The following is a 27,479-nucleotide window of genomic DNA, read 5'->3' as shown; positions in this document are numbered from 1 at the left end:
CCTGAACAGTATAAGCAGTTAATGATGATAAATGATCACTAGACCAAGTTGATGAAAAAGTAGCTGTTTATATAAATTTACTATCTCTGAAAGAGGAATTAAGTCTGTGTGTGTTTCAATTAACCTCAATTATAAAGGTAGATCATGAAGCTAGCACTGAGAAGGTACATATATAGAACCTTACAACACTTACACTTAAGAAACATCTGTCTGTATTAAGCTTTAAGAGTCAGTCATCAAACAAGCAAAGAAACAGCCCAAATGTTTATACTTTAGTCACAACGGTTTTTAATATTCAAAAGAATGTTTTTTACAGCTACAAGCTACAGTAGGTGGTAGTCTCAAGAGTGCTCTCAAAACCCATTGTTATACATTACACACACACACACACACACACACAACTTAACAGGCTGCAGGGACTATAACAATGCATCATAAGAGCAAAAGGAAAAGGAGAATTCCCTAAAGCAAAGTGAAATGAAAGCCATTGTAGTTCATGCTAAATCATCTGTTGGTGCTGGTAGTTTGTAAGACTTAAAAAAAAAAAAAGGGGGGGGGGGGAGAGATACTTGAAAATTTAAAGTATCTCATACAGTGACAACTTTGAATGGCATCGCTTTATTCTGACAGGTGTCTCCTAAATCTCAACAGTCAATTAAACGCACAGACGCTAAATACAAATTCTTTCAACATGCTAATAATACATTCACATTTCAGTCTTTCTTGTCAAATAATGTTCATCTTACTGTAACTGAAGCATATTTAAACATACTTACCTGTTTTATGAGCTCTTGCTCTTCTTCTCTCTACCATTTAGGACACATGGTGTGTTTCTGCTAAAATAAATGGGTCTCACCAACACAGAATAAACAGATGTCAGTCTTGATTAGTTGTTACAATAACTAAACCTATACAATGGAGGAAAATTGCTCTCTATGCAACAATAAAAGCTGTGTATTTGTATTCTCTCGACTGCAGGGAAGTACTTCAGAAATATTTTCAAAAAAACTGTTTAGACCTCTGCGTTGTAGTTATGTGGCATCTTATTAAAGCTTTTATGACACATTGTACCTAATAGAAAGCAATAGATATTTCACTAGTGCCTTATCAACAGTTGCATTATTCCATAGGACTTAATCTCTTTTTCTTCTAACTGTATATTCTATTGGATCAGTGTTGACATGTCAGTGTTTGAATTGTGTAAAGATGTTGCCTGAAGGAAATTCAACGCGCCTTGATTGCTGTGTTCCTCTGAGATCATAGATTTAGTGTGAAAAGAATAAACTGTACAAATGTTCAGATGATAAAGAGATCCTGATTAGTGGCTGTGAAAGCAGGGAGGAAACGAGGCAACACCTGAAAAGAAGAAGCTAGATAAAGGAAATGTGTAGGGAAAAACTAGGAGGCAACGTGAGGTGATGATTACTGTCAGAGAAAAGGAGGAGAAGAAAGGTGAGAGGAAAACCTGAAATATAGATGAAGGAAAAGACAGATGAAAAATGACAAAGGTGCTTCATAGAAACATTGTGGTTATAGAAACAAACCCGCACATGAGGGGGCTGTGGCTGTGTGTAACATAATTACTGGCATGTTCACAAAATTACTGTCAGTGATCTACATATCTAATTTTGTTTGATTGTATGCATCCAGACAAAGTTCAGTGGCATGATTCTCTCACTCTTCTACAGCTGCAGCTCATAAATTAAAAAAAGGCAGTTCCCAGCTCAACATTTGTGAAATAGTATATAGAAAAATATCAACTTTTTTGATGTTTCCTGCTGTGAGTAGTAAGTGCTTGTTCAACAATAGCACCTTATCTTAAATGTGACAAACAATAAAACCTAATAACTAAATATTCCCGACCTTGTTACTAATGCACATAGCATCTGTTTTTAGTTTTATTATTGCTTTCTTTCAGCTGTGTTAGTCCTTCATGCTTTGTGTTATAGTATTAAAAAGTCTGGGAGATTTTCTAAAATGTAGATGTGAGATGACCTCAAGCAGCAGATGTTAATACTGACACATCCACACTTCCAGTACAGACTGGAAGTTAAGACAGAATAACAGCTCTTGTCATTTGTTTTTGCTTGGACATTAAAATTCAGAGAAGCTTTATGTTAATCTCTCAATAGTGATACTTTGCTTTTATCCTGGCGTGAAGCATAATTTAACCTGTAGTTTCCCTGTTATTATGTTAATTTTTACTTTTAAGTTGAATCTCAGGCTTTTGATTCTTCATTGAATTTGTTGTCCAGTGCATCAACAAAGTCTTCAAAGGCAAACGTGTGCCTTTATCTGTGTTTAGTTGCTTGTGTAGCTGTGCACCAACACCAAAACGTAAAGGCAGAAGAGTCAGCGTTTCAACAAGAAAATCAATACAGCATGAGAACTGAATGCCACTGATTCGATTCTCTGATACATAAAGGGAAAACAACAAAGAAAATATCATATCACAAAAAAATTACAACAGAAGCAGCAGCAGCAAGGAACAGTCGAGACCTGGCCTCTCACCTTATAACATCTCTTTATTGTGTTTTTATTTGCTTCATACAGACAGGAACTGCTGCTGAAAATCTACAATAGTATACAAGAGGCATAGTGCCATTGTCTCTGGGAGTTTTGGGTTAGCAGCTGTCATTTTGTCTGATCCAGAAGATATTTGAATATGTTCCTTTTTGTTCCCAGTGTGTTTGCTGTACATACAGTAACACCAGAAAGAGATTTCTTTGATGACTTTTTCAATACAACCTATAAATCTCTTTTGCTTTTTTTGCCAACAACATACTATATACTTGTCTACTTACAACAGACCAACAAACATATTTTTGGTAAGTTTCAAAAACATTTTCTGGCCCTTATACAGGTTTCTTGTTCAAACCATGCAACACATTATGTCTGTGGTCAGGACAGCCTTGGCTGCATGTGAATCCATGCATTCTTATTTATGTGGTACTGTCACAGTTGTCTTCTGTTACAACTTCGCATAGAGATTCAGTTTGTTTTTTTTGTTTTTTTTATTTTTGTAGAAATTTGCAGTTAAATTCCTTGTGTGCACCTCTGTGCTTTATTATTTTCATTTCCAGTGCATGTGAGGTTGTTCCTTTTATGGCCTCACATGAGAGTGAGCCCAAACTGCCCACACTTACTTCCTCTATAATTGATATGGGAATATCCTTGTTCATAGCCTCTCAATGTCTCTGTATTTTTTCCTTAGAATGGAAACCTGGTCCCTGAACAACACGGGGTCCAGCCTCATCTGGGAGTGCACCAGGGGCATGAAACCCAGCCAGTGGCTAAAGATGTTCATGCAGGTCTGACGCTGGGCAAAGTGGTCGGGGTCCGCCCACCGAGACGCTTTGGAGCCCTTGGAAACGTATGGGAAAACAGGGAGAGGGAAATTAACAAAGTAGAACAGAGAAATCAACACAACTTTGTGGCAGGTGAGTGCACAGACTATTGACAATTATCCTGATTAATCTACATTTTCATATCGAAATGGCTATATATACTCTGTGAGGTTTTGTTAGCACCTGTTGGAACTACCAGAAAAGACAAAAGCAAATTTTTTTCTATTAATATTTATGAAAATATGAGTATGGAAAGCCTTTGTCCTTATAGCTGCTAAACCTATTATTTAAAACCATACAGTCCTCTTCCTGCTAGTGTAGTAGCATTATTGCTCAGCAGTGATTGAAGTTGTGTACTTTGTTAGTCTTTTAAAACAATTAATTTCCCTTAAAAAACAAATTGTAAAATGGATTAATTGACAGAAAAATGTTGTTAGTGGCAGCTGTAGAGTGTGAAGAACTTATCAAGACAGGAAAGTTTTCTCAAAGTAAAACATCTCTCACTATCCTTTCCCCACCTGCTCCTCAAGAGAAACCATGTCCATTGTACTAACAGAGCTGGTGCACTTCGATGTAGTTGTTGACAACCCAGAAAACAACAGTGCAAAAAAATTCAGACTAGTAGGTTTTGTAAATTTTCATTGTGTTGGTCTGAATAAGCTGTGCTACTACTGCCTTAGTGCACATTACCTAGTAGTACCGTGGAGTAAAATAAGCAGCAGCGGATTTTATTTAAGAAAAGTTGTCAGAAATTCTGGCATTTTGGGCTGCAACTATTACAAAAAGGTCCATGCAAATCTGGAGGGATGTTTACAGTCGGGTCTATCATTATTTGGATAGTAAAATATTTCATAATTTTGGATTGTACACCTTGAATGACTTAAAAGTACTTAAATAGAATTTATATTTATCAGTTTTAATAATTAGTTTCTAATGCTTTGTAGTAAATAATAGCAGAAAGTTTAGAACTCAGACATCAACAGATGCTGGGTTTTGTCTCTGGAGATGCTGTGCTAGGAATTTCCTGATGTTTTTGCTGTGTTTTGTCTTAGTGAGGGAGATGCATATTCACTTGGATTTAATTCAGGAGTTTAAATTTGCCATTGCAGAACATTTAGGCAAAGATCCAATCAAACATCAGGGGGATCAGTCTCAACTGTTAAGTAGTCCCCTAATGTGGGAGGGTCTTAAAAATGAATTGAAGTTTTAGAAATAAGAAACTTTACTTTCACCATGTTTCCAACAATATTTTTAAAATCAGGTCTGGCTAGATTCTGGTAAGTCACTGAGAAATGTTTCTGCAGGTACTGAAACTATGAAGTAGCTGAGGTTTGTTTCTCGCAGTAGCATTGAAGTCTCCTGAATAGTTTCTGGCTGACTTTATAATGCTGCCGTCTCCTGCTGCTCTCACCTGGTGATCTGAGATGAGTGGTGCTGAGGGGAATATGGCTGAACCTGGGTGCCTGCTGGCATATGAGTTGGAGAGTGCACAGATAAAGGCGATGTGGAGGCCAGCAGACCCCTTTGATAAACCTTGGAATCGGGGATTGTAGTTAGAACAGATTGTGTGTGCAGCAAGATGGTGGCAGCAGGGGGTTCTAGTATTAAGGTACAATAATGAAACTATAAAAAGTTAAGTTGGAGAAGTGGTTCGGGACACTCCTGTAATTAAATCACATCACATCGATGAAATAACAGAAGATGTTGTAAAAGAATCAACTTGTCCACGTTAAATGCCTCTGTTGTTGCTTGAAGCAAAGTAACAAATCAGGGATGAGGGACCGAGGAAGCAGGAAGAAAGATCTTCAGAAAAAAGAGAACAAGAGAGCGGAGGAGTAAATCTAGGTTTGCCGTGCTGCCTTCACAATTAAGACATTAATCACTGTGTCCATACTGCAGAGTCATCGTCCTGCCTGTGGTCAGATCATCCATCAGAACCTGACATAGGGCCGGCCACACGAACACACATACACACACAACATGCACATATAGGGATCTCCCAGAGAGAAGGTCAGAGCTACGTACAGCCCGAAAAATCACTCATCCTATACAGGAAACTAATCTATTTTTGTTAAATTACGTGGCCTTTTCACTCTCTTTAAACCACTGGGAGTAGTATGGTAGTCAACGTTTAGATAAAGGACCATGTCATCAATGAGCACAAATGCCACCAGGGCAGGTGGTTTTAGAAACTTTACTTATTCTCCTAAAAATGTAATGCTACCATTATTAATTGCAATAGCTGCAATTGTTCAGAGGCAAATGTTGACTCGTTTAGAGCAACATAGCGATAGTTTATAATGTGAGTCTGTTAGTAGGCTGCTGACATTACTGTTCACCCTGTCAACATGTACACCGTGTGTGTGTGTGTGTGTGTGTGTGTGTGTGTGTGTGTGTGTGTGTGTGTGTGTGTGTGTGTGTGTGTGTGTGTGATGCTGCCAACTCATTCTGAGCTTTAAAATCAGTCCTGACTGCAGTCATCAGTCTTGGCTACAGGGACCCAAACAAGAGCTCAGTGTGTCTACATGAATATAAAACAAGCCTATCTTACCTGGCTCATCATGGTTTCCTTGTACTGCTTCTTTTGTGTGACTTTGATTGGCGGTTGCTTGGTCACAGCCGAAACCAGAAAGTTCATTAGGATGTCCTCACAGTTAGCCATGCGGTCCACCATCGTCAGCAGGCTGGCTGGGATGTAGTGGGTAAACAGGTAGTGGTAGTATCTAATACATACAAACAGAAAATGTTATCTCTCTATTAGTGAGCCAAAACTGAACTTTACTTCTTCACTTTAAATTTGTTTTTGTTTCCACTGCCTTCAACGGGATCAGATGCTGTGTACGCACAAAGACAGAAACATGCATATGCATTTTTTCCCCAGATTTCTGAAGATGCATGTAAACCTGGACCTGCTGTATAAACCTCAGTCAGAGTGGAAAGGTGCATATTTCCACATTTTAAATCTGCCATGAATGTAAGTAGAAACCCCCTTAAACATCAGTTTGCATGTTTTTAGTAGTGTGAACACGGTGTTGTCCTACACGTTCAGGTTATGGGAGGCTCCAGTTACTGATAAGATGTTATGACTAAAGCAACTTACTTGTCGCCTTCCTGCCAAGGCCGCCTTCTCTTTTACACACTTGCACACACACTTTCCACCTTTACATCTCAGTCTGACTCCATTTTTGCCTGTCTCATAAAGAGTTGCTTTTGGCGTCCTAACAATAGAACAATGAGAGAGCTGTTTATCTGTGTGACAAGGTGCTTCAAATCCCTTGGGAGAGCAACACTCTCTTCCATTCAATTTACCGCTCTGCTTAATACTTCAGTTTACCTGTTTTTTCTCCTCAACTTTCAGGCGTAGTTTCTTGTTCTTGAGAGGTGGAGAGAGACTGCATTATCAAACTTCCTTTTCTTTAACCTGACCATGTACAGAACAAACCACACCAAAAAACTAAACTGGATGTTAAACACATTCTTACCATGTATATGTGTTTTTAAAAAATAAAAAAGTAAAATGTATTTTGTTGGTTGGCCTGACGTCACTGCATCCAGGAAAAGCCATTGTGAAGGTCTGTAAATCATTCAAATGACTGAAACAAAAAATGAAAAGCAGATTCTTGTGAGGCAGGAGATGTGGCTCTTGTACCTGTGGTAGAAAGCAGCTCCTGTAAGGACCATAGAGTAGTCATTGGTCCACTTGGAGGTGTATCCCCAGCGGGACCGGGAACTATCCCAGTAGTGGCTCCTTGCTGGATAACCAACAATACGTTCTGGAAAACTCTGCCATACAATAAAGGCAAAATCCACCTGGAGAAGATGAGCAGGAAAAAAAAGAATTATGATTGAAGAGAAAAGAATAGGCGACCAGATGTAAATAAGGGAACGACATAAAAGGAGAAAATATATGGCCAGAGGCCAGAATTAAGTCTTATAGGTGAATATGTACATTTTTGAAGTGACACAATCAGCATTAATTAGTTTAGAAGATGATTAAAAAAGGTGAAAAACAGCTGCTATCAAATGACATTCTGCTAAGCTAGCAACAAGAACAGCCTCTCTGCCCCAAAACATATTTCAAACCTTTTACTAAATACTGAGTAAATACATAGTATGTACAATGTAAATACTGAGAAACTAGAGTTGAAATACAATTATTTTTGCTTGATACTTGTCACTTGATACTCTGCTGTATTCACATGTAATGTAATTTGATAATGACAAATACCTGAAGGACTAGCAGAGGATGAAGAAGGACGGCTGGGTGGAGCAGAGTGGATGGACTTTGAGTCTCATACTAGCACCATCTTAAGTTGCATACAGTAGCTTTACTGGAACTTTACTGTTACAGGCTTGAAGCTTAAAGTTTCTCATTGACTGAAGAACAACAGCAGCTCATTTGCAACATGGTAAATATGTGCTGTCCCATCATTGGCTGAGCATTTCCATTGAAAACATTACATTTCTAAAATTTGAATTCTGCCTCAGCTTTGGACACTCACATCTTCAGATGCAAGCACACACCAAACCCAATGCTTCAAGTGTATGATTCCCTAATACAGTTTATTATTCTCTGTATATAATTATAATAATAATTTTTGAGTGGAGTGGTGTAGAGCACCTGGTGTCCTAGAGGAAGCTTAAGATACTGGAGAAAGACCCTCTTCTGAATTTAAAAACACCACTGAGACATGCGGTCGTACACACCAGAGAATAAGGGGATTAGGATACAATGGAAAACTTAAATACACACACCACCTCAGGAGCCGAGGGGACAAAATTAATTACCAGAATAGTAGAGGCAGAGACTTAGTCAGGCAAGGGAGAGTAAAAAAGTGGATGTTCTTCAGCGATACCTCGCGGCTTCTGTCATGAATCGCATGAGCAATTACTATAAAGCGGCAGCACTAAGCCGAGAGAAAGGTTGGAGCTGCCATTCTCTGAGTAGCCCCTGATGAACGGGTGTGTCAAATGTGTGTGTGCCTGTACCCGTGTCCGATAAAAGATATTGTATGAACAGCAGGGTGAGGGTCATTTTGAATGTTCCTCACCTGCAGCCCTTCGAGGGGTTTTTGAGGGTTAAGATTTGATTTTAGGGTTAGGTATTCGGTTGGTATGGTAAGGGTCTGAGGAATGCATTAGGTCAGTGAATGTCCTCACTTTGATGGCTGTACAAAAGTGTGTGTGTGTGTGTGTGTGTAATGCATACCAATGGATTCTACAAGGCCAAAATTGATCCAAGTAGCAGAGGGTCAATCCAGTAAGATGTGTTACAATCCTCTTCTGACATTTGGGTTTAACATATCCAGTTTTATGAGATGAAAAGGAGTTTCATCACATTTTGAAACCCTTATCCTCCCTCGGTATGTGGTCTTTTAAATGTGTTTTGAGATGTTGTTGTGTTTTCAAGCTTTTTTTTCTGCTCCTTGTGAAACGACGCCACTGTGGTTCTTTCCCTGTCAGCTTCCATTTGATTTTAGGGTGATAAAAGTGGGGGAAATGTGTCTTAAACGGAGCTTGTATCCAGCTGTTTTTGAGTGCTATGGCTTTTGAAGTTTTATCAACAGTCCTAGCATGAGCCGCAACAAGCACTTGGGGTTTGAAGTCCACACTGCAGCTACAAGCATGTACTGCAAGGTTGTAGTTTGCAGCATCTTTGGAATTATGGCTATTCTCACCAGTGTCCTTACGTCTCGTCTGAATGGCTCTTACTGGGAATTCACACTGAAAACAAGACGTGATTGGCATTGAAGCACCACAAAAGCCACAGTCCATTCAGTGAACACCTAGCATGACCTGCATTCGGTGACTCTGTCAAAGCAGCAGCACGGAGAAAGAGGCCAGACAACAAATACTGTTATTACTGGACAAGCATAGTCCTCACATGGGCTCAGCAGAAAGTAATCGGCACTGATTTTATTTCCATTGAGTTCAATAATTACAAAAAAATATATTTTTCCTGCTTGTGACAGAGGGCAGAGAAAGTGAAACCAGTGAGCTCACAGTGTGGTGCCCAGCTTTTAAACCAATTAGCTTCTGAACCAGGAGTGGGAAAAATATACTTTAAGCATATAAAAACATAGGGTAACACTTTCTATGTACGTGGCCTTTCAAATGTAATGATTTTTAAATTTTTTTATTTTTATTTTTTTAAAGAAACAAAAGTAAAGAAATATTATGCCTTGCCATGGATTAACCAAGTCAGTCCAGTCTCTGATACTGATTTTGGGGCATTCAAAGGTTCATGTTGAATGCACTAACATTAAAATTAAACATCTTCCGCATCATGCCATTTAATGTTTGTTAGTCTCCAGATAAGTCTTTATCTCCTACTCTGAACTTGAATCACTTTATTACTAAATGTTGCTGATCAAAGTTGAAAATGTTTAAAAATATGATCGTCCTATTAGACACTGGCTAGAGGCAGTTCAGATAATATTGTTAATATTTAAACATTATACTCATTAAGTCTATCTAAAAACCCTGCACACAGGTGAAAATAATATTACTTTTAAAAAGAGTCGAGACTCATTGACTTCAATCATGCCTTTAAATGAGCAGGGCATCACAATTTCTTTATCCACCATATTGAAAATGTCTTGCAAAGGGCAAAATGCAGCAGCATGCTTGGCTGCTCAATGGGAGACAAAAGCTTTATCATTTTTTTTCTCTAACTCAGATTCACTTTTCTAATCTCTCTTCATAGAATAATCATACAATTAATGAGCTGAAACAATGCAATTATGAAATTGGCACAGCTATTCTTCCACTGAGGTATTATAATAAGTCCTATTAAAAGTGTAACGTTCTCTCCAGCACATTTTTACTCACTTGACATATTTCATATGCTTTCAATAAATCCCCTCACCATGTTTAAAGGGCAATTAGAGCCAACGGTTGGTGAGCACAGCAAAGATTCACTTCCTCTTTATGATCCCTCTGTCTCTGACACCGTTGCCATCGCCTTACACTCGTTTCATAAAACAAGCCGCGTGCCCATAAAAGTTTATCTGTAGAAACTCGCTCATATTGCTGTGTCACAAATTGTAGTGCCATAAAGTGTAAATGTGATCCTGTTAGCGTAGAAAAGGTGAACATTGACTTGCACCGATCGATAAAACATCTGAGTTTAAAGATATATTGGATCTCTTGGGCTCATTGGGTCTCACAATCCATTATGGATCGCATCTTTTACTCTGACAATCTGTAGAGAAAAGAGGCTTCAACTCGTAATGACTCTCAACGCTCTAATTTAGCATCACAGATGAGCTATTCTGATTTCATTGCCTGCAGTTTAAAACAGGGAATGTGTAAATACAAGAGGCATGCGATGCAATATTTTGAAGCAGATTTGAGTCTAGGTTGAGAAGGTAATGAGACAAAATACAAATAAAGATTAAAAATAGTTCAATCACTTTGATTTTAGCACCACATAGATATTTAATATTATTTAACCTGTAATATATGTATTGTATGTATTTAAAAGCAATAACTGTAGAAGTTACAGTATGTTAACAGTCTAGATTATTAGTTATTGTAATGATTATAGCAAACAGTAACCTAAAGACTCCATGACAGCTACTTAGACTGAAGTTGAAACTTTAAAAACTCATCTTCTCCCATGCTAAAAATGTAGCTGTGTTTTTGTTTTGTTTTGTAAATGTAGATTTTGCTGCTGGAATTATTAAATAATAGGATCTGACTGCAGACCCAAAGATGGAGGAGATGAGAACTTTAGCTCAACCTTTAGCTGGTACTTTCTTTCTTTTTTTTTTTCCCTGAAGTTGTCCAAAAAGGCTCAAAAACACACCACCAAAAGAACATGTCCTGCCATGTTTGCACCTTGGTTGATAAGCCACAGAAATAAAGAAGAGAAAGTGGGGCGAACAAACTTAAGTCTGACCCTAATGGTTATCCATTGTGTTCCAGCAGTCAGGGACAGTTTGCTGCACATATAGAGGATTGTGGTCATTTATTTAATGGCAGACTCCTTAATTCTTGCACTGAAATCACGATTGCCTACAGTATCTATGGGGCACTCAGAGCTAGTGTTGCATGTTCAGTATTTAATCAACTTTTGCTGTTTTTCATTTTATCTCCATAATACTGTAACAGCCTTGTAGTTTACTACTCACTTGCTCCCTGCTTAATCAGTCCTGTGTTAAGTTATGGAAACCTAATGGTTTGCACATTTACATATTTTACAAACTCCTCCCCCTTAATTAGCTTTTCTCTCTTTTTTATACAAACCTTTGTAAATTTAAGTACCATACAAAGAATGTTTTAATAGGTATAATCTACTTGTACTGTATCCTAACTTATTACAAAATACTACAAAAGCCTATTTGTTTCTTATAATTCAGTGGCTTTAGAGAGCTAACCAACACATGCTACTAACTGCTAACATGTCAAAGTCTTTATTTTCAAAAAGGGGAATGGGAACATTATGCTTTAAAGAATTCAGTGGTTTGTAATTTGTTATAAAACAAGTATCGTTGTTACAAACTACCAGTCTTGTGCTACGTTGTAACAACTGTGAAGGTGCTGTTTTTCATTATATCCTGCTCAATATGCTTTTTGCCCGTTCTTTGTTTCCTATAAGCCTGATTATACTTAATGTGTCCTTTTCTTTGTTGTGTCTTCCAGCTTTGTTTTTTCTCCAACTGTTTTTTTTTTTTTTTTAAACTGTCTTCCTCTGGCTGCTTCTTTCCTCCCTTCTAAACTTCATATTTATGTTACATGCCTCCTACTCTTTAGTTTTTCTTGCTTACGTTCCCCCCGTACATTTCCTCACCCCTGAACTCTTCTCCTGTCCCCTTTGTGTTAAAGGTACTTCAAATGAACATGATCTGAAAATAATCTGTCCTGACACCACACGTTGCCATGTGGTAAATTACTGAGCCCCTACACCATTAATGTCTTCATTCTGCTGTCCAAGGCCATTCCTTTACTCAAGCTCCTATTTAGTTTTTAATTTCATGTGATGCATTTGAAATTATTCTTTAAAGGCAGAGAACCCTTCCACCTTTGGTTCAGTGGCCAGTGCACTGTTCTTCAGAATAAGGCAATTCATGACTGTGTGGACTGACTGCTTTATTTCAGCAAGGATCAATACTCTGTTAAGACATCACTACCTTTTGCCGCTGGCTGACACATGACCATGTAGGCAGCTAATCATAAAAACATTTCCAGAGGCAGTCTGTTATTTCTTTAGTTATTTTTTTAGCATTTTTTTTTTTTATTTCTGTCAAAGTAATTAGTAGAAATATTTGTGTAATTAAGTAATTGTGTGTAATTAAGTATTATTTTCCTAGTTTTTGTTAATTTAGGACTTTCAGCGCAGAATAGTTTTTAAAGCCCCCCATTTCCACAAAGCCAGTTCAAGAGCTGAGTCCGTGGGCCAGTGCCTAATTTCAAACTAGTTTATCTGAAAAAATTAAATTAAATGTAATTGTAATCCAGATGTCTGATGGCTGCTTTGGTGGCCATGTGGTCGCCTCACTTCAATATGTTGATGAGCATCAGTGTCTCAGTTCATCATTGCTTAAACCGTCATGGTCAACTTGTTCTCAGTGACTCACCTCGTTGGTTGATAGGACAGAGTCTTCATCCAGACTGAGAACAGCATCAGTTAGGATGACGTCGTGGGGGAAAAAACGACTGCTCATCATCTAGGTAGGAAGAAAAAGAGAGTCAGCCAATTTTAGCAACGTTGGTTCATCAATGTAAATAACCCATGAAAGCAACACCACATTTTCAGGAAGCAATGGAAAAGCTGTTAAATTGATCAGATTTTCAGCTCAGCCATTTCCATGAGGCAGGGCTGTTGTAGGGGTTTCAGAAATCTAGTATACTTTATTTTAAAGGCATTGAGGTTGTATAGAGGTATGAAAAAAATGTATGCTGAATACAAACCAGAAATGTGTTTTCCCTCCCTGCTGTGTCTATCGATCAGCGAGCTGACCTAATGGGTTTTGTGTGGGTCTTTATCAATTCACTGCCCAACAGAAAGTGTAGTGGACCTTGATCCATTAGCCTAAAGAGAGCTGCTGATGAGGTTATTGACTGGAGATTAAAGTGTGAATGAGTTAACAGTTTGTGAAAAAGACATGGATATTGGCTGGGTGGAAAAAAGTTCAGGTAACATTTCAACTACTGTACATCACCACAATGGCTTGAAAATGATTATAGACCGTGAGCTTTAATTTAAGGGTTACATTGAAAATATTCAATGAACTATTTACAAAGTACAGCGATTTCTATACATAGACCCCCAGTTTTGGTGGCTCATAAATATTTGGACAGTTGGCTGCTTAGCTGTTCCACATCAAGGTGGATGTTGTTTCCTCATAATTTAATTTACGTATAAGGAGATTAATGGTCTAGAGTTGATTTTAAGTGTTGCATTTTAAACTTTTTCTTGTTAACTTTTAAAAAACAAAAAACACTAACAAAGAGCTGTCTCCCATTCAGTTGCATTTTACTTAGTGAAGGTGGAACACCCCCAAAAAAAGCAGGTAATGAAGACGGCCAGAGTAAAGACCTGGCAGAGCATCACCAGGGAGGGAATCTAGAACCTGCTGATGTCTGTGGGGTTCCAGACAAAAGATTTGTAGTCAAAACACACAGAAAAGGTAATGAATTATACTGAGCTTTAGTTTAATAAGGTTATATGTTTTTCTTAAGAGTAGCAAAATGTTTAATATTTTAGGTGATTTATAATGTCAACTTCTGTCATAGTAATATTTAACTCTATTATTTAACTTACTTTGCAAAGTAAGACCATAAACATTTGTAAGGTGAATGTGTGTTTCCATCTCTCCTTAAGCCAATAGATGCTGAGTGTACATTCATCAAGGATTTAAGCATCACATCACACAAATTTGGACACAAGTAGTGCAAATTCCTCCAATTATTTAAAAGAGCCACATAACATTCTGCCTTAGATCCCTCCTTTAAGCAAGATCTCTTGGCAGGAATGTGTTTTCTTTGGACGAATGCCCTATAATCAGCAGGCAAAGTAATTAGTTCAGTGTGGATAGTGCTCATTGTAGCGTAACGGTTTCCCAGCTTCCTTAGAAAATAACACCATCAGTGTAATTTGCTGTAGTAAATTAACAACATGCCCGATAATCCACGAGACTAATGGTCTGAATGTTATGAATTCATGTGAGTAGAGAATTCCACAAGGAAGAAAAAACCTACACACTTAATACACAAAATTTGTGATGGACCCTTCGAAAAGCAAAAGCTGTTGTACACTGTTTCCTAGAATCCTTCAGGTGCTCGTTTACGGACTCTACCATCGGCTTACTTCAGTTTGTCTGTTTACTGTCAGTCTATTATGTTTCTTCTTTTTTTGGTTTCATTTAGGTTTGAACAAGTGTCCATTTCATCAATTGACTAGCTCCTAATAGCCAAAGTTTGTTTATTAGTCTGTAGTTTTATTAGGCTGTAGTTTGTAGTCTGTTTGGCAGTCTGTAGTAAGTTTTAAACTAGGATTAAACCTAATCTGATTTGGTCCAGATTTTGCTCTGGAATGGTACATTTAAACATTATATGTGTAAATGTTCTTTTTCTCTCTGATTACATATGGTGCTCTGTGTGAAAATTGCATTACTGTAATAGTTTCTTTGAAGCTACTTAATATCAGCATGTTAACATTGTCATCATGAGTATGTTTGCTGATAATGCTGATGTTAGCATCAGCTCAAAGCAGTGTCGTGCCTACATACAGCTGGACAACTCTTGTGTACTGTCACTTGTCAAAGTTAATTTACATTACATCTATTTAAAGCAAATAACTTTTTCTTTTAATAGTGCAACAATTGCCTTTGATGAAATTGCATTTTCTATGGAGTTTCTAGAAAATGTTTTTAGCCTGAAAATGCTCAAACTGAAAGAAATTAGATACCAACTTAAAATATCGCCCTGTGGCACTTTCAGTTCAGTAAACACCAGTATTGGCACTGACCTTAAACCTCATTAGTTGAACCCAGTAGTATGTCTGTCTGTCTACCTGTCTGAGTGACACCCCCTCACCAGCCCATATCTCCCCTCTTTTCCCTGTGGCTGGTGTCAAAGCTTTTCTGCCTCTGGACAGAGATTAGATCCCACTGAGATCTCTGGCAGTTCAATGGTCTGAACCTTATCTTTGTTGCTCCCCGTCCACCCATTTCCTCACGTTATATTTGCCAGGACTCCTGCTTCTTCAAGGGAAGTCTTTGGAGATATCAGGTCTGTTTTTATCTCACACAAATATACCAAGATGTCTAAAATTACAGTTAAAAATCAAAGATCACGTAGCTATCTGTAGGACCATCATATACGTATGGGCAGCCACTTTTTGAACTCATGAACATATTGCTCTTTTTCAGCTTTTAAAGGACACCTATTAATACAAAATAATTTTATAAAGGTAATTTGCTAATAATGCAAATTCAATGTTGCAATTATTCTGGATAAATCTTGTATGTGTTAGTGTCTTGGACTTGAGTTAGAGCTGCACTGATCCATCCAATTTTTAGATTGACAATAGATCCAATTATAAATGATGAATACCAACTCACTCTGCAGTTCCTCTCAGGTGTGTGCAGCGTGTGTGTATTTTTCAGCTTATTGTTTTGGTTGTGGGCAACTTTGCTGTTTTGATTGACTCTCTCTGCTCCAACCAAACTCATTTTGGTTGATAAACACTGTGCGCTGCTTGGCGAGCATGAATTGGCAGACAGTGAAAGTTAGCTGGTGAATGCTAATGTTGATCCACTTTAACTGCCACTTTAATTAAAGTAAACATATTAGTGGAAACTTCACAGATCAGTCCTTAGATAATGTTGATATCTGGAATCACAACTGCTTATTAGCAAGCAGGGCCTCACCCATAGCAAGGCCAAACTACGCTCATAACATGCACGGATACTGTAAATAAATTAGACATTTTACAAGGTTATTTTAATTCTGGAATGTGCACTTCTCACTTGAAAGGTTGTACCAAAATAATTCTTAGCAGATGTGTAGGTTTGACCTCAAACAGAAATGGAAGAGTATAGAATATTTTCAAGAATGGGGGACAATATGTAACATTAAGATTTTGACAAGCTGTAGCTGCAGCCTGAACGTGAGCCATTGCGGCACAGCCAGTAAAAGCGCACTTTCTTTTAGTCCTGTGTTTTGTACGTTGAAAGGCTTAATGAGTGGCAGGGTGTCAATATGCAAATTGATGAGCACATGGCCTCATTTCCCTGGTGACTGTCTGAATTACTGCTGACACGGCACCATTCACCTCTAATTTCTAAAAAAATGACTGAGAGAACAAACTATCACTAGACATTAGCAAGCCTGGGATATTGACAAACATAGGTATCCAAAATGAAACCTACTATGGTGACACAACCCTGCGAGTGGCTTTTAGCTCTTCAAATAATGGCTCTCTCAGAAGCAAAGGTGGATGGATTATGCAATAAGTGGTTGGTCGCACTGGTTTTGACTCTAGAGTTTAGTCTCCTTACTGCCTCTTACTGATAATCAGCTGTAACTATAATCTTTTATTTCAAGTTTTTCTGCATACAATGAGACATTAGCAGCCTTTTTCTCATTGAGGTATGAGTACTTGTTGAATATTAATAGTCATATTTTAGGAAAATGGCCATTGTTAATGTGACAGAAGTGACCTGACATAAAACAGTACAGACGCTCAGGAAGGAAAGCCTGCTCATGGAGTGTATCTACTCAGCATTACAGAGTCTATACACTCATAACCAACAGCAAATTACTCTGCTGCTGTGCTTCGCTGAGGCAAATGACAAACTTTGTGTGTGCTGTTTTTGTAGTGGGAACAAACACATTGAGCGCATGGAAGGAAATGCACAACGGAGCATCTGTCTGGACTGTATAACAATATACCACATGACTAATTATGGGACCATAGACACCACCCACACACACACACACACACACACACACACACACGTGCATCGCCTCTGAGATGCGTTTCACTGTCACCGGTGGAAACATTGTTCTTGAATTTCAAGGCGGACGCATTTACATGAAAACAAACACAAGCAATTAGACAACAAAGCATCTGCACTCTCGAGAGAGGTTGACATCCTTGTGGAGTGATCAGTGAGTATGTGATCGAGTGTTTTTCTAAAAAAAAAAAAAAGCTTAATACACAATTTCCCTTGCTTTATGAAATATCACATAATGTGTGTGAATGTGAAAATGGAATATTACTGACTTTATACAGCAAATGAGAACAATTCCAACAAAGTCACACTCCTGGCTTGACTAACATCTGACAGTAAAAGCTCATGGCATTTCAATTTCCCAATAAAGAGTCTATTTAAACCTGACACATCACTGCATTACTATTTAATTTACACAGTAAATAACTACTACACTGCATAATACTCCAACATGATCTTCTTCCTCTTGTGCTCCAGCACATTCTGCTGCTGTTACCACAGAGAGGTTAGCTGGCATGGTTTCCACTGTGTTCTGGGTACATTTACAGTACAGAAAAATATGTCAACATTATCTTCTTGTAAGTTTAAGTGGAAAACTGTGTGAACCTGAAGGAAATGGTTATAAACTGCATAAGCAGTACAATTAGTGTGAGAGATATCCTGAGTTACAAGGCTGATTTGTACAAAATGTGATTCTGTAGTGATTACATAAGAAAGGTGTTAGCAATGAATATTGCTATATTCACAATGCAATATTGTGTCAGCAGTACCTGGGCACATTTACTTTTAAACACACAACCAAATAAGAGTGTATTTGTACAATACAAGTGCAACTTGGTGCTGAATTTCTGCACCAAGTTGCACTTGATGTTATAATTTCCAGTGCAGACTGCCAACAAATTAGTGGCAAACAACTTTGAGCAATGCTGTTGTATAAAGCAACAAAGTATCTTATAATGGATGCAAAAAGCCAGCAGCTGTTACCTTGCTCTGTCCTTCAATGACAGTGAGAGGCACGCTGGTGGAGGGCCACTTGTTCCTAGGAGGTAAAGGCTTGTCGCAGTTCCATAAAACCACAGTCTGTACGAGAAAAGCACAGGGAGCCAGCTAATGTTACACAAGCATCAACAATGTTTCATATAAAATTCTGTACAATTTTTTTTCCTCTCTTTTTTTTAAAAAAAGCTGATATTTCACAAACTGAATAGTAAACATACAGTAGAATCTAGCACAGGGTGCATTGTGCATCTTTACAAAGCAGGCCTTCCAACCTTTTCTGCTTAAATAACTGCCTCCTTGAAGAACACCTACCGTACTAATTACAGGAAATACAAAATAAATCGTTCTAACATTTAAAAAAGCATCTTTACCTCAGTGGCACTACTGTCCCCGACATCTTTAATGAGGAATTCAGTAAACTCATGATGTCAACTGAGTTATTTATATACGAGTTTGTTGCAACATGCAAGAAACATCGTATTTGACTTGTCACATCTAATACTGTTGTTCATGATTTTCCTTTGTTGCACCAGCACTAAAGTCTGGGCACACTTCCCACCTGTGCACAGAACTTGGACTTGGCTACAGCAATGATGAGCTTCACCACAGGGGAGATCTGGGACTGCAGAGGAGTTACTGTGTGGATCACAGCTGTGAACTGCTGCGATGGGCTCTTACCTGAAAACACACACGTACAGTTCACAAACAGAAATCATGGGTAAATCGTTTTTAGGTTCTTTAACACAGATTTGTTCAGATGTAGCTCTCCATACAGCTCCATCACGGTTAACTGGACACAGAGAGCTCCGTGCTGCACCAGTCATCCATCTTTCTGACAGGATATATACCCCTGGTGCACATGACTGAGCATGAGTAAACATGTCTAATTCAACAGCAAACTGTTTGCTTTGAAAGTCTCTGTTAGTAAAATGTAAGCCATGCTGATTTGTTCCTATAATGAGTAAATCTGTTTTCAACAACCTCCAACAAACCAGCTCTTGTTAGTTTGTTGCATTTTACTCAGGCAAACATACAACCCAAACAAGACAAAAATGGAAGTCAAGAGGCAGAACCAAACTTTAAATTACTGCCTTGATAAATTATCCCCAGCATACAGTACAATGACTAAATGGAGCTGAGGAATTGATTCCCCCTGCGGCAGCCTGAGCCAAAGAAATGCATCAATATTATAGAGCATTGGCTTCTACATCTGGATTTTTTTTTTTAAAACACGTTTTCTATTCTGTAATAAATGAAGCTATTCACATCATAACTTTGGCTAAAATGAGCAGATATAAAGACTAAACAAAGCAAATGTTACACGACATAGCCAGCCTCAATATGTTTACTAGAAACTAATAATTGGATTATTAGCAGATTAAGAGGTGTGACTGTAGAAAATGTAAATGCAGTGTTATTATACTGTAAACACCATTATGTTCGTGATCAATGAAAAACAAATGTGATCAGCCAAAATCATCACAGACAAACAGCAGCAGCTTTGTTGAAGGCTCTGTGAATGATGATGCCTTTGATTATCAATGTGATTGTCAAACAAATAATACTGCAAATTAGCACCCTTGGGGAAAACAATTTTTTTTAACAGAAGTCAGATTATACCATTAATGTAATTGATTATTCAGTGTATGAACATAAAATACACCAGAGATACAGCAGGATGGGACCAAGAGTTTGTATAAATAGGACTTACCGAACTGCTGCCTATTGTACAACTGTTTTTACTTTTAACCTATGTAAAATTAAAAATGATGATTACATAATGTGTTAACTACTTCAGGCAATAGAACAAACAAACAACACTGACATATGATCACCAACCCCTAAGGGAAATATGTGGCTCTTTAGTTGCTAAATGCTCTACTCTGTTCTATTTAGTTTGTTGCTGGGCATGTGGTGTCCAGTGGGTTTATCTGAGCTTTTCTACAGAAAACTGCTTCCTGCTGCTGCTTGAAACTGGTGAGACTGAACCAAAAGTCACATAACATAAAACAATGACCTGAAAAGACCCTGTTGTGCAGGGACATGTGATCTACACAATGTATTTTAATAGGCAGCAAACACATGCAAAGATGCAGGTGAACATCAACAGCTTTGCAGCACAGATCTTATTCCATAAGCTTATGTTATCATAAATTAAAAGCTTCCAGGGCAACTATAAGAACATAATGGTATCTAAAAGACATTTGAGACAGTTTCAATATGGTTAATATACAGTGCAGAACGTATTCACAGCAATTTTTCCACGTTTTATGTTACAGCCGTATTTCGAAATTGATTAATTGGATTAAAATGACTTGTACTTCTCAAAATTCTACAATGCCCCATAATTGTAATGTGAAAGAAGTTGTCATCATTAAAAATCTTTGCAAATACATAAAGAAAATAAAAGAAAATCACATGTACATAAGTATTCACCTTTCCTTAATACTACTCTAAGCACTTTAGCACCAATTACAGCCTCAGGTTTTTTTGAGTATGATGCTACAAGCTTGGTACACTGTTGTCATTGTGGGGTATTGTTTGTAAAATTGTGAGGAAAATAATAAATAATGAATTCACTGTACCTTAGTCCTACTCATTTTGTAGAAAGATGAACTACATTAACAGAGGAACTGATACAAACTAAACCAGTAAAACCCAACATGGCTGAATATACAAATCAGATACTTTCTTGAAATGAAAATGACAAATGAAAAATCTGGTAGGGCTGCTGAGAATTGTGGACAGGTGATACTTCCTTATGGCTTTCCATGTCACAGTCAGTCATTTGAACCGTTGCATTTAAAAATATTGATTAGCAAAGCTTAACACACAAGAAATTACATGCTCCGGTGTGAGAATTTTTCAATTATTTAAACTGGCGGTTGATATGTGAACACGGAAAGGCACAGGACAACCAAAGAAGGCCAGAACAGGCACATCGCATGCCAAGTGTTGGGTAGGAAAGGGAATAGGGGAATAAGCATCCTCATGGATAAGTGGAGCCAGAGTGCTCTTTAGTGTTGCTCTATCCATCTCTCTGACACAGAGCCCCCCGACCAGCCATCTCAGGTGGGCTTAGCGGTATTTATGGAAGCACAAGTTCTGCCCTTGAAGGGGTCACAAAAACAGGCGCAGTCCTTTTGTATTGCATGTTCTGGGAAAAAGCTGTACCACCTTGATTTTTATCAGGTGACATGGGCGTCTTTTTTTACCTGACTGTTTGCAGACACCGTTGTACAAATTAGACAATGCTCGTGTTGGTTGGTAATGAATAGTACTGTGTTACAGTCATATTTTTATAACATGCGGACAATGAGCCGCTGTGGCGACCCTGAACTCACGGGATAAGCCAAAAGGAGAGGGGGGGGGGCAGGGGTAGTGTAAGAGATTACAGTTACATTTTTCATTTCAGTAATAACATAACAGTTGATGGAAAAAGGCCAAACTTAACTGAGGACACGTTGAAATCGGTACAAACATACAGCTTGCATATGCTACACCTAGCTTGTACTTTATCTCCACTTTCATTTAACCTTTTTTAGTAACTTTTGCAGGGCAACGGGAGAAGATTTTGTAGTAGCAGATTCACTTTGGCGAAGCAGATGGAACTGTGGTGAGCTCAGTAACACACTGGAGCTTAAGACAAATCTGGTGGAGCAAATAAACCTGTTTCACATCACCTCAGTCTTTACAGCATTTCAAATAAAGATGATTCCTAATGCTGCAGCAAAGAACCTGGTCTTCACTGCTGCAGATGTAACAATATCACAACAGAGCACTTTTTTCCTACACCCTCCCCTTCACTCTAGTGTGATGTTTCACTATTGCTTTTTTTTAATTTTTCTATTCTCTTCTTTAACGACCCTCATCAGAACCAGTTAATTTGACATTATGCAGCCATTTACATTCCCTATGCAGCTCAGTGAATAAAGGATTAGTGGTTTGACACAAAGCGCAATAAAGTAAAAAGCTAAATATTATACCCTACCTTATTTTTATTGGATTGAATTGGGACACCAAGAATTACAATCAAATCGGGATTTCCGGCCCTATACTGCACACGGTAGCTTAGCATAGAAAGGACTTAGGGGATAACATGTTTTGCTGAGTAGTAGTATTATTTCTTTTTCAAAGAATAATTTGTAATTTTCTATGGTTTTCAAGTACCATCCACAACACTGGCTTTGGTATGACAAAATCATTTTCTGATGTTCTAATATTATCGTAAGCCGTGCCTCCTAAAACTGTTCATATCACATTGGTAAATAAGACACTGAACATTTAGCCTTTCATCCGATTAGCTGGTGGTAGTGATGGAGACTGAGGTCAAGTGAAGATCATTATTGGCTGGTAAAGGTGTGTAAGGCTCTTAAACTAGGAAGAATCAGGATGACATTGTACCTCAAATTACTCGTATGTTTTATAAAAGGTCTCGGGTTTTCTGTGTTGTTGTGACTGCCTGCAGACAAGTGTCAGGATCTCATTACCCTTCACTCTACTGCACCATAATACAAAAGGCACACAGAGAAATCTGTTATATTTTTTTGATAATCCAGTCTTCCGAAGCAATTTAGAGAAAATAAATGAAATCATCATAATTTCACATTATTCTCTTAGGAAACCTTTGTTTGCACCAGGAGCAAATGGCAGTTCAATGTCTCAGCCCTGCAACCAACTGATTTATGACATAATACCAGGGAGATATACATAAACACAGGTGATATTCTCTACTTTGCATTACTCAGCAAAAACATTGACATATATTTAGGTTTGGCCTTGCCAATGTCATATTTCTATTTAGAAGTTGTGTTTTTATATAAACAGAAGGTTTCAGCACCACAGAGAGAGGATGCTGTGTGTCTCTATGCAAGGACCACCTTTTTTTAATCTATGAGTCATGGAGTTAGTTTGCACCTACTCATCAAATGGGAGTCATCAGAGTCCTGCTCCATTTTTGTAGTTCTATATTTTCAGTTATAACCTTTCTCACCCAGAGATTTAACCAGCAAACAGATTGTCCCTACACAAACATTACAAATAATGTTTGTACATTAATGACAATAACAAAAAAAAGAATCATACCATCTCACACCAGTATACTCGTGTCTCCTTATTATAATTATTGATCCCGTTCCTCATAATCTCAAATCTATAGTTATGTCCTAGTTCTGTACCAGTTGAGACAGGATTGTTGAGTTTATAGCTGGTGAGCCTGCTAACATTTGTGATTCCATTTTTGAATTGAAGTAATCTCATTTAAAAAAAAGGAAAGAAATTGATACTCTTTTGTTTTATAACTCAAACAGAGAAGTGCAACTTTTCACAAACTGCAGCTGGAACTCAAGCCATCAAATCAGGGTATTCGTCCAGCTCCTGAGGACACAGTTTTTTTTAGCAAGTCATACTTTTTCAAACTACAAAGCAGAAGTTGCAAATGCTTTGCCATCAAAAGTTATGGGAAGGTAGCAGAGTGAGACCATCATACACACCGCTTTGACAACAAGTTATTCCCTGAGAGCCGCACTGGAGATGGCAGCAGCTAAAATAGTGATTTACTGCAGTGGCATAAACCAAACTGCTCCATCTTTCCTTCTGTCCCCCAATCTATTCTTTCTTCCTTCTAACCCTTGTGCCCACAATTCCTCAGAGAAAGACAAACATCGATCTGAGTTACAGCCTCAGTCTATTGAGAATCGCTCAGGTCTGCATGCATAACAATACACACCCACATATACTGTATGCATACACACACCAGGCCACTGTCTCTTTACTCTTTGCCTGCAGCTTATGTGGCATAAGTTTGCTCACTATTACATATGTTTGCAGTCCTAAATAATCAGCAGCCAGCTTTGGTATCTGGTAGATATTTTGTGTCCAGCGAAAACCCCTATTAATCTGGGAACACGCTTGAAGACTAGCAAAGAATTTCAAAGACTGAACAGTTCACACAAAAAGATAGTTTCCACCAACTATCACAGATTTCTACTCTTTGATGGTCTGGAAAATCGCACACACCTGACGACTGAGCAAACCTCAATCTTTGCGACTTGACTTAAGACAAAAGACTGGAATCTCTACACAGCACACAATAAATGATTTTCTCTGCAATCTTTAAGCACTGACTGAGCCAGACTGAAACAGGTTCACATTTATTGTTCCCCAAGACATTAAATAATTGAGAAACACAAATAAATGACAACAACTCTTCAACCAATGGGCTCAGTACTTACCTAGTATGCCATAGTAAAAAGGGAACTGGGCAGGGTCAGTGGAGTACTGGGGGAGTGCATAGAGACCACCAGGTAGGGAATTCCACAACAGTCGGTTTCTGGACACATGGGAGTCCACGCGGTCCTGAATGATCTAGATTGAGACAAGCAAAGAGGTGTAGAAGAGGACAGAAAGAGAAATAATACAAAAAGAATGAGGTGCAAAAAGTGAAAAAGATGGGAGAAAAAAAATAAAGGTGTCACAAGATTTGACAGATTAAAAAAAAAAAACAACATTTAATTTAACGTACATACAAATGTAAGGAGTTCAGTACAGTATCCAAACATAGGATAGTGGTAAATAAAACCCCCCAAAACTAAATCCTGCTTCTTTAGGTAAATACAACACTGCAACAACCATCTGCCGCAATTATACAGCAAGACCCTCGGGGACACACATTACTATCAAATACAATCTAGAATGGAATTTTGTAGGAGTGTGAAGTAGGAATGCTACTTTAAGAGAAAACTTGTTCCATCATACATCTACATTCCATTATTATATTTAATAACAAACAAGAACAAATTGGCCTATGAGCACAAGGGGGGACCAAACAGCACCTTCCTCCAAACAGCTATTTTTCCAATTACTCTAAACGTGTACTGATATTTGGAAATAAAAATAGCCAGTTGTTTAGCTGACAGCGGGTGCTGGGAGAGGTCTACAAGGAGCATGAGTACACAGAGAGCCATGATACCCAAACTCCTTCACTAGAGGCAGCAGCTTGCTCCCAACATGAGCAGTCCATTAGTTATTTAGCCAATGTTCTCCCTCTGGCTTGTTACCAAAGGTCACATTAGTTGTTTGAGAGTAGTGAGTGTGAGCGAAGTTTTCTGGGGAAAAAACAACTACACAAATTAAATCTGCTTAAGTTCAAAACAAAAAGGAAAGAATTAGTTTATACTAACTGTACTCAACTTTTTACAATTATTTTGAAAATGACTGATGTTTGGGTCGAGAAGATATTTTTGCTTCCTGGACATTTGCAAATGAGCAATGTGACAATTTTAGCTTTTGAAGAAATCTTGTCAGATAAGATATTGGCCTTAATAATTAATTATATACTGAGAATGAAAATTGAACCTCCCCAACCATGAAACAAACAGGTATCACAAACTATACAGGTATTTTGAAAGTGCATCTGTAGTGGGCGCAAACGGAAGATAAATGTTTTTTGAGATTCATGGCTTGAATTGAAAAAGCGAGTTTGTGGGAGGAGGATCACACAAAGTCGACTCTGGGACACAGTTTCTTCGTTAAGAAATGGGCCACAATTCATGCAGTGTTGTACAAAGTTACACAATTTAAAGGCTCTGCCACCAAACACTAACAACTGTATTTTAATCTTTAAGATTGTGATAAAGAAATAGAACAGGGAAATTTCTATCAACTGACTTTAAAATTTCACATCATTAAAAAAGTAGGGCATAAGAAAACAATGCATTGTTTGTTTTCTCATGATATTTCCAAATAGTTAGGTAAGAAGTCCATTTCCATCTAAACTGCTCAAAGTAAGAGAAGTACATAACTGAAGTACAAATACCCCAAATCTGAATGGCAGCAAAGAAGATTCCCAATGACAAAAACAAATTTAGATTGACACCATTTATGGCGGGGGGTGAACATGTTGCTGGATTTCTCACTACAAGCTGAATGAAAGGAAGCTTTTTGAGGGATTGAGTGGACAAATTGAGGAAAGCTCACAGCGACATTTCTGTTTTTTCCAGTTTTCTTCCTCACCAGTTCAGGCAAAGCTTTCAGATCCCTGTCTGACTTATCCCAGTAGACTTTTTAAAGGTGTGATGGCTTTATTTACTTGGTGATAAAGAAGTGTTTCTTCACAATAAATGCATGCTTTATCAAGGTGGCATGACATAAGCACATGCACGAGTCTGTGAAAACTAGTGTTATACTGGAAATATAATTTTTATGCTGTTGAGAGCATAAAACCCTTACTGTGTATATTTATATTCATTTATTCATGAAATTGAATATGTTGACTCAGGTTACTACGTATTGTGAAGCTGTACTGTATTTAAAGAGTTTAAGCTTAAACCAGTTTGTTAATTTCCATCTTTGACATATAGAGTATTTACATAATACTTAGAGTAATACTTAGAGTATTTACAGTAAATAAAAATGGATACAATCCATTTTAAGGCATTTTGTCTGTTGTTTTTTCTTTTTCTCCGTGACTACTGATCTGTGGAGAATCGGCTCGGCCCTTGCAGCCAGCTCACAACACACACAGGCACAAACAAACACACACCTCCTGACACCACCTGTCAGGCTCACAGTGTGTGGGACACTACAGTTATCAACAACGCCTCATTTCACTCGTTTAGCCTGGTGGCGTGCTGGCTCCGAGTTTTCAGCACATCTGGCCGGCAGTATATGTCTGTCAGTGGGCTTCTGTCTAATTTCATACGCTGCTAGCACTGGACATTTGGTGGAGTCACTAAGATCCTTTTGTCTGCTGTGATTTCAAGGGAAATAAATTGCTGCAGGTCGAGAAAAGTTAAAATTAAAACCTAAAATCTTGTCCACAGTAGGCTTCATGCATAGAGTCCTTTAATTTTATAATATGACACCTTGAGGGAAGTGCAGCAGATTCTTACCGCTCATCTTATTCCATGTCATTATTCAATGCAACCTAAATGTATGTGTCTTAAAGGCAGGTATCGTGAGAGCAAAAGGAGCATATTCATCTGCATGCAATTTAAAAGTAGAACTCCGTAATATACACCTTTGCTAAATGTAATAAAGTCAACGATTTTGCTGCTGTGGATTTACTTGGACAATTTCTGAGCAATTTTCTTTAGTTGGTCAATCTGAGTTAAATATAAGCCACTTAAAGTCACAGAGCTACACCAAAACATGCCAAACACACCCAACA

At 38.0% G+C, this 27,479-nt stretch overlaps 1 protein-coding gene across 1 annotated transcript in view; it reads right to left on the bottom strand.

The window, feature by feature from the left end:
• Window positions 1–343: 343 nt before the first annotated feature.
• Window positions 344–27,479, bottom strand: part of LOC137102696 (exostosin-1) — a 179,747-nt gene continuing 152,611 nt past the window's right edge. Inside the window, exons 7-13 of the mRNA XM_067482468.1 lie at window positions 24,544–24,676; window positions 18,870–18,988; window positions 18,296–18,391; window positions 12,929–13,018; window positions 6,997–7,157; window positions 5,899–6,070; window positions 344–3,364 (exon numbers count right to left, since the gene is read on the bottom strand). Of these exons, the coding sequence (XP_067338569.1) occupies window positions 3,179–3,364; window positions 5,899–6,070; window positions 6,997–7,157; window positions 12,929–13,018; window positions 18,296–18,391; window positions 18,870–18,988; window positions 24,544–24,676 (957 nt within the window). The 3' untranslated portion in view covers window positions 344–3,178. The remainder of the gene's footprint in view (window positions 3,365–5,898; window positions 6,071–6,996; window positions 7,158–12,928; window positions 13,019–18,295; window positions 18,392–18,869; window positions 18,989–24,543; window positions 24,677–27,479) is intronic.

Source organism: Channa argus, chromosome 17 (assembly GCF_033026475.1).
Source record: "Channa argus isolate prfri chromosome 17, Channa argus male v1.0, whole genome shotgun sequence".
Classification (NCBI taxonomy): domain Eukaryota; kingdom Metazoa; phylum Chordata; class Actinopteri; order Anabantiformes; family Channidae; genus Channa; species Channa argus.
The sequence above is the reverse complement of the archived record's forward strand: the minus strand, read 5'-3'. Positions and strand labels throughout refer to the sequence as shown.